This window comes from Mesoplodon bidens, assembly GCF_964165515.1.
Source record: "Mesoplodon bidens genome assembly, chromosome: 2".
Classification (NCBI taxonomy): domain Eukaryota; kingdom Metazoa; phylum Chordata; class Mammalia; order Artiodactyla; family Ziphiidae; genus Mesoplodon; species Mesoplodon bidens.
The window spans coordinates 6270929-6288593 of NC_138177.1; the positions used below are offsets into that span (position 1 = coordinate 6270929).

The 17665-nt window shown below is 35.2% G+C and overlaps 1 protein-coding gene across 9 annotated transcripts in view; it reads left to right on the plus strand.

Annotated features, from left to right (window-relative positions):
• KCNT2 (potassium sodium-activated channel subfamily T member 2) overlaps positions 1-17665 on the plus strand; it is a 354137-nt gene that overhangs the window by 149540 nt on the left and 186932 nt on the right. The window contains exon 2 of one of the 9 annotated variants that reach the window (XM_081225694.1): positions 7165-7241. The exons of the other annotated variants lie outside the window; for them this stretch is intronic. Coding sequence (XP_081081820.1) covers positions 7165-7241 — 77 coding nt within the window. The remainder of the gene's footprint in view (positions 1-7164; positions 7242-17665) is intronic. 9 annotated transcript variants of the gene reach the window in all.

The following is a 17665-nucleotide window of genomic DNA, read 5'->3' on the forward strand; positions in this document are numbered from 1 at the left end:
GAGGTAAGAGATAAGTCAGTTTACTTGTAGCAGCAGACATGAATGCTCTGTTCCCAAAGAGATCCTAAAATGTCATCATAATAGTAATGATAGTTAATACTTATTTAATGTTTACCTTCTTTGCCATCCAATATTTTTTATTGCTTTACGTGTAATAAATTGTTTAATTTTGCACAGCAACCTTCTATGATAGGTATTATTCTCATTTTACAGACAAGAAACTGAGTCACAGAAAGGTTAGATGGAAAGATAAGCCTTAGTTTATCCAAAGTCTACGATTAGTAAGAAGCAGAACTCAGATCTGGACCTAGGCAAATTGGTTGGTTCCAGAGCCCACATCCTTAACCTTTGTAATATTATTTGTATGAAGTTCTAGAAGCCATTAACCTAGATATATAAAAGTTATAATCAAACTAAAAACTCAAATAGAACTATGATAATTTGCTCATTTCTATTGTGAATTTTAAATTACTGTCTGAAGTAGGATAATAGTTTAATAAGACATTAAGATGACACTTTCTTCATTTGTAAAGATATTTTGGATTAACTGTAGAAAAATACTTTATCCATTACTTTCTCTTTTGTGTGAATAGTTACTTTAAATTTAGGAAGTTTCTAATCTTTATTTTTTTAGTTTTATCAACAACAAATATGATATGTTTAGATAAAATTACCACATATATACATGATTAAAATTTTTTCAAATTATTTCCATTTACCTGTTCATCTGTCTCTCTTTCTATACTTCTATGTTTCTATAGAGATATAGATAAGAATATATCAGGTGATTCTATACGGATATAGGATTTTTTTTTAACTTTCTTATACTTTCTACTATGGTTTAAATTTTCAAAATGAATATGTGTAAGTTTTTAAAACGAAAGTCACAAAAATTAAGGAATGTAAAAAGAGGTAAAAAAACAACACAAAATGCAAAATGTAAGGATCACATTCAATATGATTTGTATGATTAATTTCTTTACAGTTGTAAAATGATTCTCATATTAAGTTTTCTTTTTTAATCTGAATTCCTCACCTTTCTCTCCTGCTTATCCTTTGAGTCTCGACTTTTAGATTGAGGCTCTTTTATGAAGTTTTCTTGAAGTTTATCTGAATTAATGGGAGATGCCGAAGCTTTATGTTTCTCAGTGATGGAAAAAATTATAAAATATATAATGCTCCTTTAATTATCAGCATTTCCTGCCAGATTTTTATCATATATAACAAAGTTTCAATTTTCTTTTCTTACCATTTTATGTCCAGTATCTCTTATGGTTGGAAAATATAAGATGCTTAACAAATGTTTGCCATTGATAGAAAATAACTTTCAGGGGTTAAAAATCCCAGGACAATATCCTTATCAACTGAAGATACTTAAATATATTGTAAGATAAGCATGTTCAAGCCATATATTCTGGGAATGTTCTTTTAAATGCCTTCTTTTCACATTTTGGTGTCAGGTGATGGAAAAAAATCTTTATAACTGTAACCTTCTATACCACTATTGTTTTATGAAGACATTCTCGTTCTGGTACTTCTGTCAAAGAGATATAACTGGGTAGTAAAACTTCTACAACTTTTTTAGTTAAAAAGAGATGCTCTCTGAAAAAATTTTTATAAATTGCATACACATACCTCATAAATAGGAGCTTCCAGATAAATCAAATTTTGGCTGTTAATTTTGTCTCCATATAACTTCAGAATTTACATCTTGAGAATTTTTCTTTTAATGTTAAATTTTGAGAGAGCAGAGCAATGTAATAAAATTACTGAAATTGTCACCTCCTATGTGATACTAGAGAGCATTGGGATACATGTACTATCATGCTTTTCTCTTCCCATCATCTCTTAGGATTTTTGTTTGTTTGTTTTTTCTTCTACTTCTTTCTTTGATTTTTTTGGTTCCTAAATATCTCACTTTTATTTCTCCCATCTGATCTAACTCCCAATCCTCTCCTGAAAAGTCTGTTTATCTATTATTTTGAAATAAAGAAAATGCATGTTTGTGCATCAGGGCATAGGGTGGGGTGTGGTCACTTTTCACGAACTACTAAATTGCAGTGTATGTTGACTTCAGATCTGTGGCCTGTGGTATCAGTTACTAACTTTTTTGCATAGACATGAAGACAATGCCCAGCAGAGCAAGAACTTTCTTTTAACGATAGAAAAATGAGATTTATTATTACTTCAAAAACAACAATTCTCTCTAGAAAATGTAAAATCCCAACATCTCAAATGATCTTAAATTCCATGGGAATCTTAGGTTTTAGGCAGAGATTCTACAGGAAATGAAAATGATTATTTGGAACAATTTAATTCGTATTCATTCAGTAAATACCAAATTGCAAGTTGTGGGCTGATTTGAATGCTAATGTCTGAATTACAAGCATGAAATCAAAGTGTTAGATGCTTTCATCACAGAATGCTATAGCTAATTAAATTTTTCCAGTAACTCTGCACAACAATGGGATTCATAGGGAATGCATTGATATTTATTTATTTCTTCCATGTGACTTTTTTTTCCCTCTGAAAACATTTCGTTGTACAAATTGACATTTACCAGGTGAAATTTGTGGTGAAAATGTTTACAGTCTCAATATTTCCTTTCATTCAAATTAATGTTTTCCTTATAAATCTTGCCAAAGCTTTAAAAGCTTGTATAACTCAATGTATAGTTAACATATTAAAAGAAGCACATTTTAAAAAGCACTAATTACAAGTGATTAGAAATTAAGGTGCTTTTGTTATTATATTTAGAACCTATTTAAGTAAGCAAATCAATTACGATTTTTCAGTCGTTTTAAGGAGGGTAGCATGAGAGTCTGTATTTTAAATCCTAAATAAATGTTCACATTTTGTTTTAGAATTGTATAACACTAAAATTATTTTGCATGGATCTGTGTCAAAGATAGCACTTAAGAATGTTTTGTAAAGAAGCAAAGCTCACAGTAAGACTCTTAAATCCAGCACTCTTCATGAAACATTTCAAAAATCAACATATTTTTCTAAAAGGCAAATAATAATAAACTAACATTGGGCTTCCCTGGTGGCTCAGTGGTTGAGAGTCCACCTGCCTATGCAGGGGACACGGGTTCATGCCCCGGTCCAGGAAGATCCCACATGCCGTGGAGTGGCTAGGCCCATGAGCCATGGCCACTGAGCCTGCGCATCCGGAGCCTGTCCTCCGCAACAGGAGAGGCCAAAACAGTGAGAGGCCCGCGTACTGCAAAAAAAAAAAAAAAAGCTAACATTGAAACTTAAAAAAATGTATTTAATTCATGTGAATGTAAATGAAGTATGTTTTCAGTGCCTATACTATTTTTCAGTATTGTTTTTTTAATGAAGCAGCCACATATTCACAAAACTCTATATATGTCATTTTAATAAGGTAGGTTGACCACCTTGCAGGTTGGGGCTGAGATACTTGATGTCTAATGCTGCATCTGTGTAGCTCCAACCATATGTGCACTGGGAGTTTTGTATTGAACTGCTGCATAAGCTTTCCAAGTGTCCAGGGCCCTGTCTTCTAATTCTAGTTCTTATCATTGCTAAGAGCCCAGGTCCATCACTGCTTTGAATGGTGCAACTTGAGGCCATGACGCACCTGTACTGTCTTACCTGTATTCTCAAGCTGTGAGTGCATTCCCCTCAAGGTCAGGACAAGCCACGTAGTGATTTATGTTACCTGCTGGCTCCTCCGTAAGAATGATGTGTGAGACCTTGGACAAAATAGAGAGCGTTACATCAATTAAGAAATGCTCCATTCTGGTTCAATCTGTGCTGAAACTTTCTCATTTTCTGTGTGCATTTCGCTCAGGTTGGTCTTAAACACAGTTATTTTCTGTCACTTATTAAGAACTTCTTTAATTTCTATCTTAATGACAGATGTTGTCATACCAGAGTGACTACAGAGTTGCTTTTTTTTGGTGAGCTCTGAGGTGTGCTTGCTCTTTGGTATAATGGTAAAAATCATAAATTGGAGCAGTACAATCCTGGGTTCATGTTATACCTTTTCCATTGATTAATTCCATGACTATACCTTTAGATCATTTATTGTACACTTATAGATTTGTTAAGAGGGTCGATCTCATGTTAAGTGTTTTACTCCAATATTTATAAGGGTTAAAACCTGAAATTCAACTGAGTAAATCTGAAGATCAAATTGGCTTTCTTCAACGGTTCATGAATCGGGCGCCAGCCCATCTAGCAAATAGAAAGGAGCTCTGAAGAGCTATAGAAAAAGAAAGGTTTTTAAAGGCAGAAAGAGGATGGGGAAAGGAAGTTTATTAGCAAAGAGTAGATTGTTTCAGAGTAGATTGTTTCAGGCAAGGTCACTTTCCCATGGGGGAAGGCAGGGGTCTATCCAGCAGATGACCTCACTAGTGCTGACCAGGTTATTCCAGACTGACTGGTTAAAGAGTACATTCTTGGGAGAGACTAAAATTGCAGTTAAGTTTTGGTTTGCTGATGTGGGGCTCAGCACAAGTGACTCCATTTGGAGCCCATGGTTTCTTTTTTTAACAGAAGTGACACAGTTTTGATGACAAATTGGACGTAAGGTGAGAGAGAAAGGAACATTGAAGATGGCTTTGAGATTTACATTTTGGGAAACTGACTGAATGTCATGCCATATGTGAGGATAAGGAAATTTGGAAAGGAACATGAAGAGGAAGAAAAAGAGTCCATTCTAGTTGAGACACATTTTAGAAACCTAAGGAAAGGTGTCGAGTAGCTATGTGTCTATAGGAGCCCAGAGTTTAGGAGAAGGGTGGGGACCAGATGGTAAATTTAGTAACCATCAACATATGGATCAGCATTAAAGGCAATGGATTAGAAAAGAGCACCTAGGTACACCCCCCCCAAAAAAAAAGAGCACCTAGGGATGAACACAGTAGAAATTCTGATTAAAAACAAAACAAAATAAAAACCTTAACAGGGTAGGAAGAGAGGATAAATGGCACAATTTACAAGGAGACGGGATCTTCATTTACCTCTGTATCCAAAAGAGGTGGCAGTTGAATATATAAAGTAAAAACTAGTGAAAATGCAAGGAGAACTTGATAAAAATATAATAGCAGCAGAAGATTAATAAAGAATCATATTACTCAAGTAGATCCTAGAATATTTATTTTTCACTTCTCCAAACATAGCCCTCTCTATACCATCCAACCAGATGGCTGCCTATTTCAAACCATAGTCAACGTCAGAGCTTTTATAGTACATTTTCATTATAATAAAAGTATTTTCTTACCATCAAGCAACAAAGCCTATGCAAAATTCATACATCTTTTTAAAACACCATAAATCTTTTTTTTTCTCTTTCAAAGTTCCTCCTCATTTTTTCATCTTGTGTTTCCCTTCTTAATTCCTTTTCTGTTACTGAACTCCTTAAATTGCTTAGACACTTTTGCGTTTCAACTGACTTAGCAGGGTCATGTATCATTGCTGTTCTTCTCACAATTTCCTGTTAGTAAATTCTCTAAATTATTTTATGTTATTAAATATATAATATTTTGCATTTATATTTTATTTAAATAGATAGAGGGTTTTGTAATTTACCCTCTTTCTGTGCTTTTGAGTATTTTGATTCAGTATTGAGAGCCTCATTTCAGCACCGTCTCCTTTCTCTAGACCCATTGCTTATTCTGGTGGTATCTCCTGCCCCAAAGTTATAATAACTTTCACCAACATTTTGCTATGCAAATTGTATACAGAATATTTCTGATTATCCCTAATAATTCAGGCTGATTCAGCTACTTAAAATTCCTTCTCATTCCTGACTATTAGCCCACTGAATTATATTTATTATAGGCCCTTGTTCCACCTTTATATTTAAGTTTCTGGTATTTATTTTTAGGCTTCTCATTTGTTAGGAAATTGATTTTAGGATGTTCTAAATACCTCATTTGAATTTCATATGAACTTCTTCCCTCTAGTGTGCCAGCTGGGAAGGTGAAAAACCACTTTCAATCCCCTGCTTTATAATTAGCTTTTTATATTGACAATTGAAGCACAGTCTTCTTTTCTTCAAGTCAAATATCCCCCAAGTGCTTTAATTTTTCTCTACAGGACTTTTTTGGTTTGTTCATTTGCCTTTCACTAAATCTTCTCTATTTTCTAATTATAAAGTCAAGCAGGACGCAGTGCTGAATAAACACAAAGATCAAGATCATTTATATAAAAGTGTTTTGTAAAGTACATGTAAATGTAAATTAGTATCTTTCATTGCAATAATTTAGGGGACAGATTTTTAGTTTAACAAAGAAACCGTTCTTCTTAGGCTTCATTTCTCACAGGGACATATGCAGCTTTCTGGAGGGGCTTTAGGTAAAAAAAGAAATTCATTGGATTTGAAGATTTCTTGGTTGTGTCACTTTTTTGCTGTGACTTCAGTTAAATTATAGCTCCTCTGAGGCTTAATTTATTCATCTGTCAAATGGAGACAGAAAAACACTGTATAATCTTCAACAAAAGTTGGAGGCAGTTTTCAAAACAGACATGAAATTGGGTCATTATAACAGAAGTAGAAGAAACAACAAATCAACATAGTAGGGATGAAGTATAAACCTGATACTAAGTTTTAAGGCAGCTGAGGTGGGGGGAGAAATGAATTATACTGAGCTCTCATTATCAGAAAAAAGAAAACACACACATCCCTCAAGGTAATTAATGTCCTCTTTCCCTGTTTCCTGCAGAACTCAAGAACCTCACTCTGTAGGCAGAATGATACAGAGACAGTATATAAGGGTAGATGCACAATGTATGTTATTCTTACAAAAATTTACATAATGGAAAAATAGCATTGGTTTTCTGCTTATTGGCTTAGTGTTCTACTAAACCCCCATGACAGCCTTATGACACTCTGAGGTATGCATTATAAACCTAGTTTGGAGAGGAGACCATTAAGGGCAGGGGAAAGAAGTAAGTGGGGCTCCAGGAATGAGCCCGGGTTTGTCTGATCATGACCTGTCATCTTTTCTATGCTTATGAGGCCTTAACAGGTGTGCGAAAGCAATTCTTTCAGGAGACAATGTGTGGTGGTACAAATTATGGTGCTTGGCAGGGTTCAACTTTATTCTAGGAGATAAATTAGAACACGTAGAGGGTGGAAAGATCATTTGTACTTTCACCTAACTTTCTCCAACATAAATTTTTTTTTTCCAGACGTTTGCTAAGAAATGGCAGAGAAAGTTATCAAGGCTTTTCTTGATTTCCAGGACCTGGCTACTCTATCTGCCTAGGTGAGCTCATTGATGCCTATGGCTTCCAAAACCATCTGTAAGCTGACAGCTTCAGCAGCCCAAAACATTTTTAATTCTTCTCTGTTTCTAGGCAGTTTTCACCTATATGTTCTCAATTATCCCACTGTTGATCGATCCCTTAAAAAAAGTAAAGTACCTGGAGTCATTTGGCCCGCTCCTTTTTTCTCAGGCAGAACATCCAATCTATCAGCAAGCCTACTGGCTTTAAGGCCAAGATCTTTGCAGGCACCATGCCCCTCTATTTGCACTGTCTCTACCCCTCAAACAGCCTTTGTCTCTTGCTTGGATATCTGGTCTGTCTGCTGACACCCTTGTTTTCTTACAATCTAGTTCCACAGAGCAGTAAGAATATTCTTACAAGTTTAAGAACCTCCATCTTCCCCCCAATGCACTTAGATCAAAACACCAAAAATAATTATGGGGCTGTCCACGGTCTGGCCCATGCTTACCTCTTTGACCTCAGCTTGTATGGTATTTCCTCTGAACCACTTGGCTGCCACACGACTGGTTTCTTTCTGTTCCTTGATGATATTATGATGATTCCTGACTTGGATTTTCTTTTCTTTTTTTTTTAAACATCTTTATTGGAGTATAATTGCCTTACAATGGTGTGCTAGTTTCTGCTGTATAACAAAGTGAATAAGCTATACATATACATATATCCCCATATCCCCTCCCTCTTGTGTCTCCCTCCCATACTCCCTAACCCACCCCTCTAGGTGGACACAAAGCACCTAGCTGATCTCCCTGTGTGATGCAGCTGCTTCCCACTAGCTATCTGTTTTACATTTGTAGTGTAAATATGTCCATGCCACTCTCTCACTTCCTCCCAACTTACCCCTCCCCCTCCCCATATCCTCAAGTCCATTCTCTGTGTCTGCGTCTTTATTCCTGTCCTTCTGCTAGGTTCTTCAGAACCAATTTTTTTTGTTTGTTTTAGATTCCATATATATGTGTTAGCATACGGTATTTGTTTTCCTCTTTCTAACTTACTTCACTCTGAATGACAGATTCTAGATCCATCCAACTCACTACAAATAACTCAATTTCATTTCTTTTTATGGTTGAGTAATATTCCATTGTATATATGTGCCACATCTTCTTTATCCATTCATCTGTTGATGGACACTTAGGTTGCTTCCATGTCCTAGCTATTGTACATAGAGCTGCAATGAACAATGTGGTACATGTCTCTTTTTGAATTATGGTTTTCTCAGGGTATATGCCCAGTAGTCGAATTGTTGGGTCATATGGTAGTTCCATTTCTAGTTTTTTAAGGAACCTCTATACAGTTCTCCATAGTGGCTGTATCAATTTACATTCCCACCAACAGTGCAAGAGTGTTCCCTTTTCTCCACACCCTCTCCAGCATTAACTCTTTGTAGATTTTTTGATGATGGCCATTGTGACTGGTTTGAGGTGATACCTCATTGTAGTTTTGATTTGAATTTCTCTAATGATTAGTGATGTTGAGCATCCCATCATGTGTTTGTTGGCAATCTGTATATCTTCTTTGGAGAAATGTCTATTTAGGTCTTCTGCCCATTTTTTTGGATTGGATTATTTGTCTTTTTGATATTGAGCTGCATGAGCTGCTTGTATATTTTGGAGATTAATCCTTTGTCAGTTGCTTCATTTGCAAATATTTTCTCCCATTCTGAGGGTTGTCTTTTCATCTTGTTTGTTTCTTTTCCTGTGCAAAAGCTTTCAAGTTTCATTAGGTCCCATTTGTTTATTTTTGTTTTTATTTCTATTTCTCTAGGAGGTGGGTCAAAAAGGATCTTGCTGTGATTTATGTCAGAGTGTTCTGCCTGTTTTCTTCTAAGAGTTTTATAGTGTCTGACCTTACATTTAGGTCTTTAATCCAGTTTGAGTTTATTTTTGTATATGATGTTAGGGAGTGTTCTAATTCCATTCTTTTACATGTAACTGTCCATTTTCCCAGCACCACTTATTGAAGAGTGAGTCTGTCTTTTCTCCGTTGTATATTGTTGCCTCCTTTATCAAAGATAAGGTGACCATATGTGTGTGCATTTACCTCTGGGATTTCTATCCCATTTCATTGATCTATATTTCTGTTTTTGTGCCACTACCATACTGTCTTGATTACTGTAGCTTTGTAGTATAGCCTGAAGTCAGGGAGCCTTTTTCCTCGAGCTCCATTTTTCTTTCTAAGATTGCTTTGGCTATTTGGGATCTTTTCTGTTTCCATACAAATTGTGATATTTTTTGTTCTATTTTTTGTAAAAAATACCATTGGTAGTTTCATAGGGATTGCATTGAATCTGTAGGTGGCTTTGGGTAGTATAATCATTTACACAATATTGATTCTTCCAATCCAAGAACATGGTCTAGCTCTCCATCTGTTTGTATCATCTTTAATTTCTTTCATCAGTGTCTTATCATTTTCTGCATACAGTTCTTTTGTCTCCCTAAGTAGGTTTATTCTTAGGTGTTTTATTCTTTTTGTTGCAATGGTAAATGGGAGTGTTTCCTAAATTTCACTTTCAGATTTTTTATCATTCGTGTGTAGGAATGCAAGAGATTTCTGTGCATTAATTTTGTATCCTGCTACTTTACCAAATAGTTTTGGTAAAGTAGTTTTCTGGTAGGATCTTTAGGATTCTCTATGAATAGTAGCATGTTATCTGCAAACAGTGACACTGTTACTTGTTTTCCTTTTTGGATTCCTTTTATTTCTTTTTCTTCTCTGATTGCTGTGGCTAAATCTTCCAAAACTATGTTGAATAATAGTGGTGAGAGTGGGCAACCTTGTCTTGTTCCTGATCTTAGTGGAAATGCTTTCAGTTTTTCACCATTGAGAATAATATTGGCTGTGGGTTTGTCATATATGGACCTTATTATGTTGAGGTAAATTCCCTCTGTGCTTCCTTTCTGGAGGGTTTTTATCATAAATGTGTGTTGATTTTGTCAAAAGCTTTTTCTGCATCTATTGAGATGATCATATGGTTTTTCTCCTTCAGTTTGTTAATATAGTTTATCACATTGATTGACTTGAATATATTGAAGAATCCTTGCATTCCTGGGATAAACCCCACTTGATCTTGGTGTGTGAGACTTTTAATGTGATGTTGGATTCTGTTTGCTAGTAATTTGTTGAGGATTTTTGCATCTATGTTCATCAGAGATATTGGCCTGTAGTTTTCTTTTTTTTTTTTTTTTTGCGGTATGCGGGCCTCTCACTGTTGTGTCCTCTCCCGTTGCCAAGCACAGGCTCCGGACGCGCAGGCTCAGCGGCCATGGCCCACGCGCCCAGCCGCTCCGCGGCATGTGGGATCTTCCCGGACCGGGGCACGAACCCGTGTCCCCTGCATCGGCAGGCGGACTCTCAAACACTGCGCCACCAGGGAAGCCCTGTAGTTTTCTTTTTTGTGACATCTTTGTCCAGTTTTGGTATCAGGGTGATGGTGGCCTCGAAGAATGAGTTTGGGAGTGTTCCTCCCTCTGTTATATTTTGGAAGAGTTTGAGAAGGATAGGTGTTAGCTCTTCTCTAAATGTTTGATAGAATTCGCCTGTGAAGCCATCTGGTCCTGGGCTTTTGTTTGTTAGAAAATTTTTAGTCACAGTTTCAATTTCAGGGCTTGTGATTGGTCTGTTTATATTTTCTATTTCTTCCTGGTTCAGTCTCAGAAGGTTGTGTTTTTCTAAGAATTTGTCCATTTCTTCCAGGTTGTCCATTTTATTGGCATATTTCTGCTTGTAGTAATCTCTCATCATCCTTTGTATTTGTGCAATGCCAGTTGTTACTCTTGCTTTTTCATTTCTAATTCTTTTGATTTGAGTTTTCTCCCTTTTTTTCTTGATGACTCTGGCTAATGGTTTATCAATATTGTTTATCTTCTCAAGGAATCAGCTTTTAGTTTTATTGATCTTTGCTATCATTTGCTTCATTTCTTTTTCTTTAATTTCTGATCTGATCTTTATGATTTCTTTCCTTCTGCTAACCTTGGGGTTTTTTGTTCTTCTTTCTCTACTTGATTTAGGTGTAAGTTTAGTTTGTTCATTTGAGGTGTTTCTTGTTTCTTAAGGTAGGATTGTATTGCTATAAACTTCCCTCTTAAAACTGCTTTTGCTGCATCCCAAAGGTTTTGGATCATTGTGTTGTCATTGTCATTTGCTTCCAAGTATTTTTTTAATTTCCTCTTTGATTTCTTCAGTGATCTCTTGGTTATTTAGTAGTGTATTGCTTAGTCTCCCCGTGTTTGTATTTTTTACATATTTTTTCCAGTAATTGGTATCTAGTCTCATAGCATTGTGGTCAGAAGAGATACTTGATAAAATTTCAGTTTTCTTAAATTTACGAAGGGTTGATTGGTGACTTGCAATATGATCTAGCCTGGGGAATGTTCCATGAGCACTTGAGAAGAAAATGTATTTTGTTGTTTTTGGATGGAATGTCCTACAAATGTCAATTAAGTCCATCTTGTTTAATGTATCATTTAAAGCTTGTGTTTCCTTATTTATTTTCATTTTGGATGATCTGTCCATTGGTGAAAGTGGGGTGTTAAAGTCCCCTACTATGATTGTGTTACTGTTGATTTCCCCTTTTATGGCTGTTAGCATTTGCCTTATGTATTGAGGTGCTCCTATGTTGGGTGCATAAATATTTACAATTGTTATATCTTCTTCTTGGATCGATCCCTTGATCATTATGTAGTGTCCTTCTTTATCTCTTCTAATAGTCTTTATTTTAAATTCTCTTTTGTCTGCTGAGAATTGCTACTTCAGCTTTCTTTTGATTTCCATTTTGCATCGAATATCTTTTTCCATCCCCTCACTTTCAGTCTGTATGTGTCCTTAGGTCTGAAGTGGGTCTCTTGTAGACAGCATATATATGGGTCTTGTTTTTGTATCCATTCAGCCAGTCTGTGTCTTTTGGTGGGAGCATTTAATCCATTTACATTTAAGGTAGTTATCGAAATGTATGTTCCTATTCCCATTTTCTTAATTGTTTTGGGTTTGTTAGTGTAGGTCTTTTCCTTCTCATGTGTTTCTTGCCTAGAGAAGTTCCTTTAGCATTTGTTGTAAAGCTGGTTTGGTGGTGCTGATCTCTCTCAGCTTTTGCTTGTCTGTAAAGGTTTTAATTTCTCCATCAAATCTGAATGAGATCCTTGCTGGATAGAGTAATCTTGGTTTTAGATTTTTCTCCTTCATCACTTTAAATATGCCTGCCAGTCCCTTCTGGCTTGCAGAGTTTCTGCTGAAAGATCAGTTGTTAACCTTATGGGGATTCCCTTGTATACTAGTTGTTGTTCTTCCTTTGCTGCTTTTAATATGCTTTCTTTGTATTTAATTTTTGATAGTTTAGTTAATATGTGTCTTGGCATGTTTCTCCTTGGATTTATCCTGTATAGGACTCTCTGTGTCTCCTGGACTTTGTTAACTATTTCCTTTCCCATATTAGAAAAGTTTTCAACTATAATCTCTTCAAATATTTTCTCAGTTCCTTTCTTTTTCTCTTCTTCTTCTGGGATCCCTATAATTTGAATGTTGGTGCATTTAATGTTGTCCCAGTCGTCTCTGAGACTGTCCTCAGTTTTTTTCATTCTTTTTTCTTTATTCTTCTCTGCAGTAGTTATTTCCACTATTTTATCTTCTAGGTAACTTATCCATTCTTCTGTCTCAGTTATTCTGTTATTGATTCTGCCTTTGATTCCTTTCAGAGAATTTTAAATTTCATTTATTGTGTTGTTCATCATTGTTTGTTTGCTCTTTAATTCTTCTAGGTCCTTGTTAAATGTTTCTTTTATTTTCTCCATTCTCTTTCCAAGATTTTGGATCCCCTTTACTATCATTACTGTGAATTATTTTTCAGGTAGACTGCCTATTTCCTCTTCATTTGTTTGGTCTGGTGGTTTTTTACCTTGCTCCTTCATCTGCTGTATATTTCTCTGTCTTCCCATTTTGCTTAACTTACTGTGTTTGGGGTCTCCTTTTTGCAGGCTGCAGGTTCGTAGTTCCCAGTGTTTTTGGTGTCTGCTCCCAGTAGCTAAGGTTGGTTCAATGAGTTTTGTAGGCTTTCTGGTGGAGGGTACTGGTGCCTGTGTTCTGGTGGATGAGGCTGGATCTTGTCTTTCTGGTGGGCAGGAACATGTATCAAAATGTTTTATAGGTTTTCATTTCAGATGGTTAAAGATAGAATGTAGTAAAATGATTGATGTTATATGAGTCTTTTCCTCTTCGTCTTACCTACGTGGAAGATATTGTACACAAATTTGTCATTCAGGAAAGACAACATAGCTTAGTCAAATTTCATCTTATTTGGGACATTCACCCTAGGTAATTAGTAACTAAATAAATCATTAGTTATTTAGTTCATGGGTTATAAATTTGGTTTCCTTTTGGTTCGGGAAGGATTTAGAACCTACAAGTTAAATTAACAAATTGCTTTGAGGCAATTGGTTTCCTCTCTAATTATTCTCTCAAACAACAACATGTCTAATTTCACAGTTTTATTAAAGAAAGCTTGTGTTATTTAATCTCTACAAAGTTGTGGGTAGGGGAAAAGAAACATTGTTATATTCCTGGTGTTCCTTCTTAAGAGTATAGATAGCCTTGGTCAAGTGTTGGACTCTTTTCTCCCTGAGATGCTGCCTCTGAAAAGAAAGGAGTTGGACTAGATCAGTTGTTCTCAATCCAGTGTGCCATGGTACCCTGGGTGTCCCAGAACTTTCCCAGCAAGGTCATTGAAGTTATATCATTCTATGACATTCATAATTGCTAAGAATGAGGATAAATTCTATTAGGATGATGCTGTTAAATGAAATTTTGAGCTGAATGAGTCTCATGATGAGTAAAAAGTAAAGGAAATGCCATATTTATTGTATATGTTTGACCCTAAAAATGCTATTGTTTTGCTTAGTGAATTTCTTTTGGATGCCAAAAAATAAAAAAAATCAAAGAGTTTTGTGAATGGTAATACCTTAATTGCAATATTAATCCCTAGCTTAATCTCTTTGAGTGTATATAATCTGATATGAGAAAGCTGGTACAAATTTTTTAAAAATTGAAGCCATTGGAGCAAAGTGTGCTTTAGGTAAATATTAATGCAAACCACATTTCCAGTAAATTTCTTTAGTTTAGAATGTGTCATTGACCTCCTGAAACTGCTCTTTGAACAAATATTATCTATCAGGAAAACAGTTGTAATTTCCAGTGAAAACGAAAAATAATTATTTACCTAGCAGACAATTCTACATAGATAGTGATATATTTGGCATTAGCTTAGAAGCAGTAAATACACCATGAATTAGTTGAATGCTCAAATGAGCCAGTCAGATACTTCTCACGAGTGTTCTGACTCACATATAGAAATATTTTATATTACAGAGTTTTCCAAAATATTAACTTTCATAGAGTCTATGACATGGTTATAGGTTCACCTCACTGTCTCTTAGGGGAGATTTTTCAATTGCTTTTAAGCAGAGATTAAGTGTTATGAGTGTAAAAGTGTTATCAGTATGACAGAGCTTTTCTGTTAATGAACATGATAACAATATTACATTTTAAAAATTGGGTTCAAGTAAATTATTACATAAAAGTAAGAGTCACTTTTGCTATGGGAGTAATTCCCACTCCTTACAATATAAAGTAACATGTGAGGGTCTATGTTTTCTTTTATTTCTAATGGCTAATTAAATTTGGATCATTTCAGATAGAATAAAATAAGACTTGTTTTGCGCCTTACTTGATTTCCAGAAACTGTTGACTAGTGGCTGAATATTTGGGATTGGTCTTGTTATGTCACTGTAACTAGCAAGACACTCCTGTGGGAACATGTTAAATGAGTATAAATCAGCCTAAATTAGATTATATTTATTTGGCACTGTTACATATTTCATATGTGCAGAAACATATGACTTAGTGTTTATCTTACTAGCTTCTTGATAGTAAAATAGAAATCAAATATTTCTGAAAAGTAAGTAAATCAAATATTTTCTGAAAAGATTCTGGATGTATACATATTTTATTTTTATAAACCTACCTTTAAATATATAACGGGAATTAATGGTGTGTAAAACTAATATTTTATTGGTTATACACTTCACTTTTGAGAACTGAAAAAGATAATTTTTAAAAAATCAAGCAAAAAAATAGTAAATTGCAGAGAGGCAAGGGCTCAAACCCAGAAAAAACTTTAGGACTGAATTTAGTATCCTTTATTTCCTCTGCTCACAGATAGAACTTCACTTGGGTGATTTGCATGGGCAGTGTCTTAAAGGTGATTTGTCAGCCTGGAGACTGAGAGTCTAGTGTAAATGTTTTACCTCTTGGAGCAGTAGTAACCACTCAGAGTATCAGCAGACTTTATTAATGAGCTCGACACTATTTGATTTGATCACATCATTCATTCTCTTGCTTAAAATTCTTCATTCTTGCTTTTGGAGTCTTTAGTATAGTATAAATTCTTCGGTGTTGTATAGAAAGCAATTTACAATTTTTCCTGTCTTACATCACCGACTTTATCTTCCCTAATTTGTCTTAGTCTTAAGGGATATACTGTAGGCAATTGCACTATAGCAATGCTTTTCACAGTTGAGGTTTTTATGCAAGATTCCATTTTATGTGCTTTGCAACCAGTAGAATTTACTTTGAACTGTTTATGACTTGATTGTGAAGCTTTTCCTATCAAGAATACCTTCTTTTTTCTCTTTTAAAGTAAACTTATGGTAAGAAATAAAAAGTGTAAAGAGGAAAGAAGAATAGATATCATACTTTATGTTTGTTTTTGAAATTTAAGCCTTAAAAATGAGGAAAAAAGGGAATATGATCCTTAGAGCTATTGACTTTATTCTGTTATTCTATTACTAGAAATGGAGCAAAAATATATTTGAAGGAATCTCTGATATCACAGTAGGACTCAGAAAGCCAGCGTAAGTCATTGACTTTAATATTTCCAATATTTTAATATTAAATATTATTTAATATTTCCCAATATTAAAGTCAGAAAAATTTACATGAAGAATAGCTTACATGTACATGGGGGTTATGAAAATGCACTGGGCATGTGAGACACACATACATGCACCCCATATGTGCATTCACAGATACACTCTCTTTTTATGTCTTCATTCTCTTCATTCTCTTCATTAAATCATGTGTTTTCTCAGCAGTCAGTGCTCAGCCTTTTTATTTTTATTTTTCTTCTAGGAATGTATCATATATTTTAGTTATATTTTCTGTAATCCCATAAATATCACATACATACCACAGGACAGCATGGTATACGTGTGTCCAGACAAGTTAAAATCTAGGGATGTTTAAGAAGTGTGTGAAGGATTCTCATCAGGGACTCATTGTCAGGTATCAAGAGTTTAAAGCATCAATATCTGTGTCAGAATTTTTACAAATTAACATAAAGGGAATTAAAAATAGTTTTCTAGACATATAATTGGCAAGAAAGTGTTGTTTGGTTATTTCTGCCCCTGCATAACTGGACTATAAGAATTTGGTGAGCGCAGCAGCTTAACCCTTTAAGGAAGTTGCGCCTTAGGTCTAGAGACCCTTTCAAACCTGTTCCTACTTACGAGCATTTTGTCATCTGATCCCACAGACCATTAGCAGAAACTGCCCTCTGTACATTTTCAGGTTTTCTTTGGTGTGATCATTTCTTTCAATGTATTTGTTGTTATGCATAGAAAGACAAGAGAACAGGAAGCTCTTGGATCTTGCAGAACAGGGATTCGTGAGTGTTTGATGTGGCAGAATTCAGTCTATGACTTGCTCTCATTGTGTAATGATTGGCAGCAAGGTTGTTAGGGAGAGATTCTGACACCACAACTTTTCCTCTTTTCATTGGAGGTTACAAATGTGCAACAGAAAGAACCTAATAATTGTGACCAAATTGTCTTGGGCCAGTGTCTATGGTTTTAATTATGTCCTTTATAGTTAGCCGTTTCTGTGCCATTTCCTCTTTAGATTCCTCAAATGAAATATGTTCAAAAGCAAACTTATGCTATTTCTTCCCCCAAAGTGTCCGTAAGTCTGAAATAACAGCTACTGTCCATTTTTTGGACAGTCCCAAAGAATGGAGTCATTCGTCACACCTCCTGTTCTGTTACACAGTACATGATAAAACAAATCCCATACACTTTACCTCCAAAATATCCTGCAAATCTTTCCACTTCTGTCCCTCTCAGTCTCACCTCACTCATCTAAACTGTCATAACCTCTTTATGGCAACAGCCCTATAACTGTTTTTCCTGTTGTCCACTCTGGTTCCCTTCCAAACCATTCATCTCGTGGCCACTGCAGTGAGTGCTGGGAAATGTAAATACAATTGTGTCATCACTTGCTTAATGCTTGTTAAATTTTCCATGTGTTGTGGGATGAATACAAAACTCCTTAAGAAGTTCTAAATTTCCTGCACCATCGGGATTTC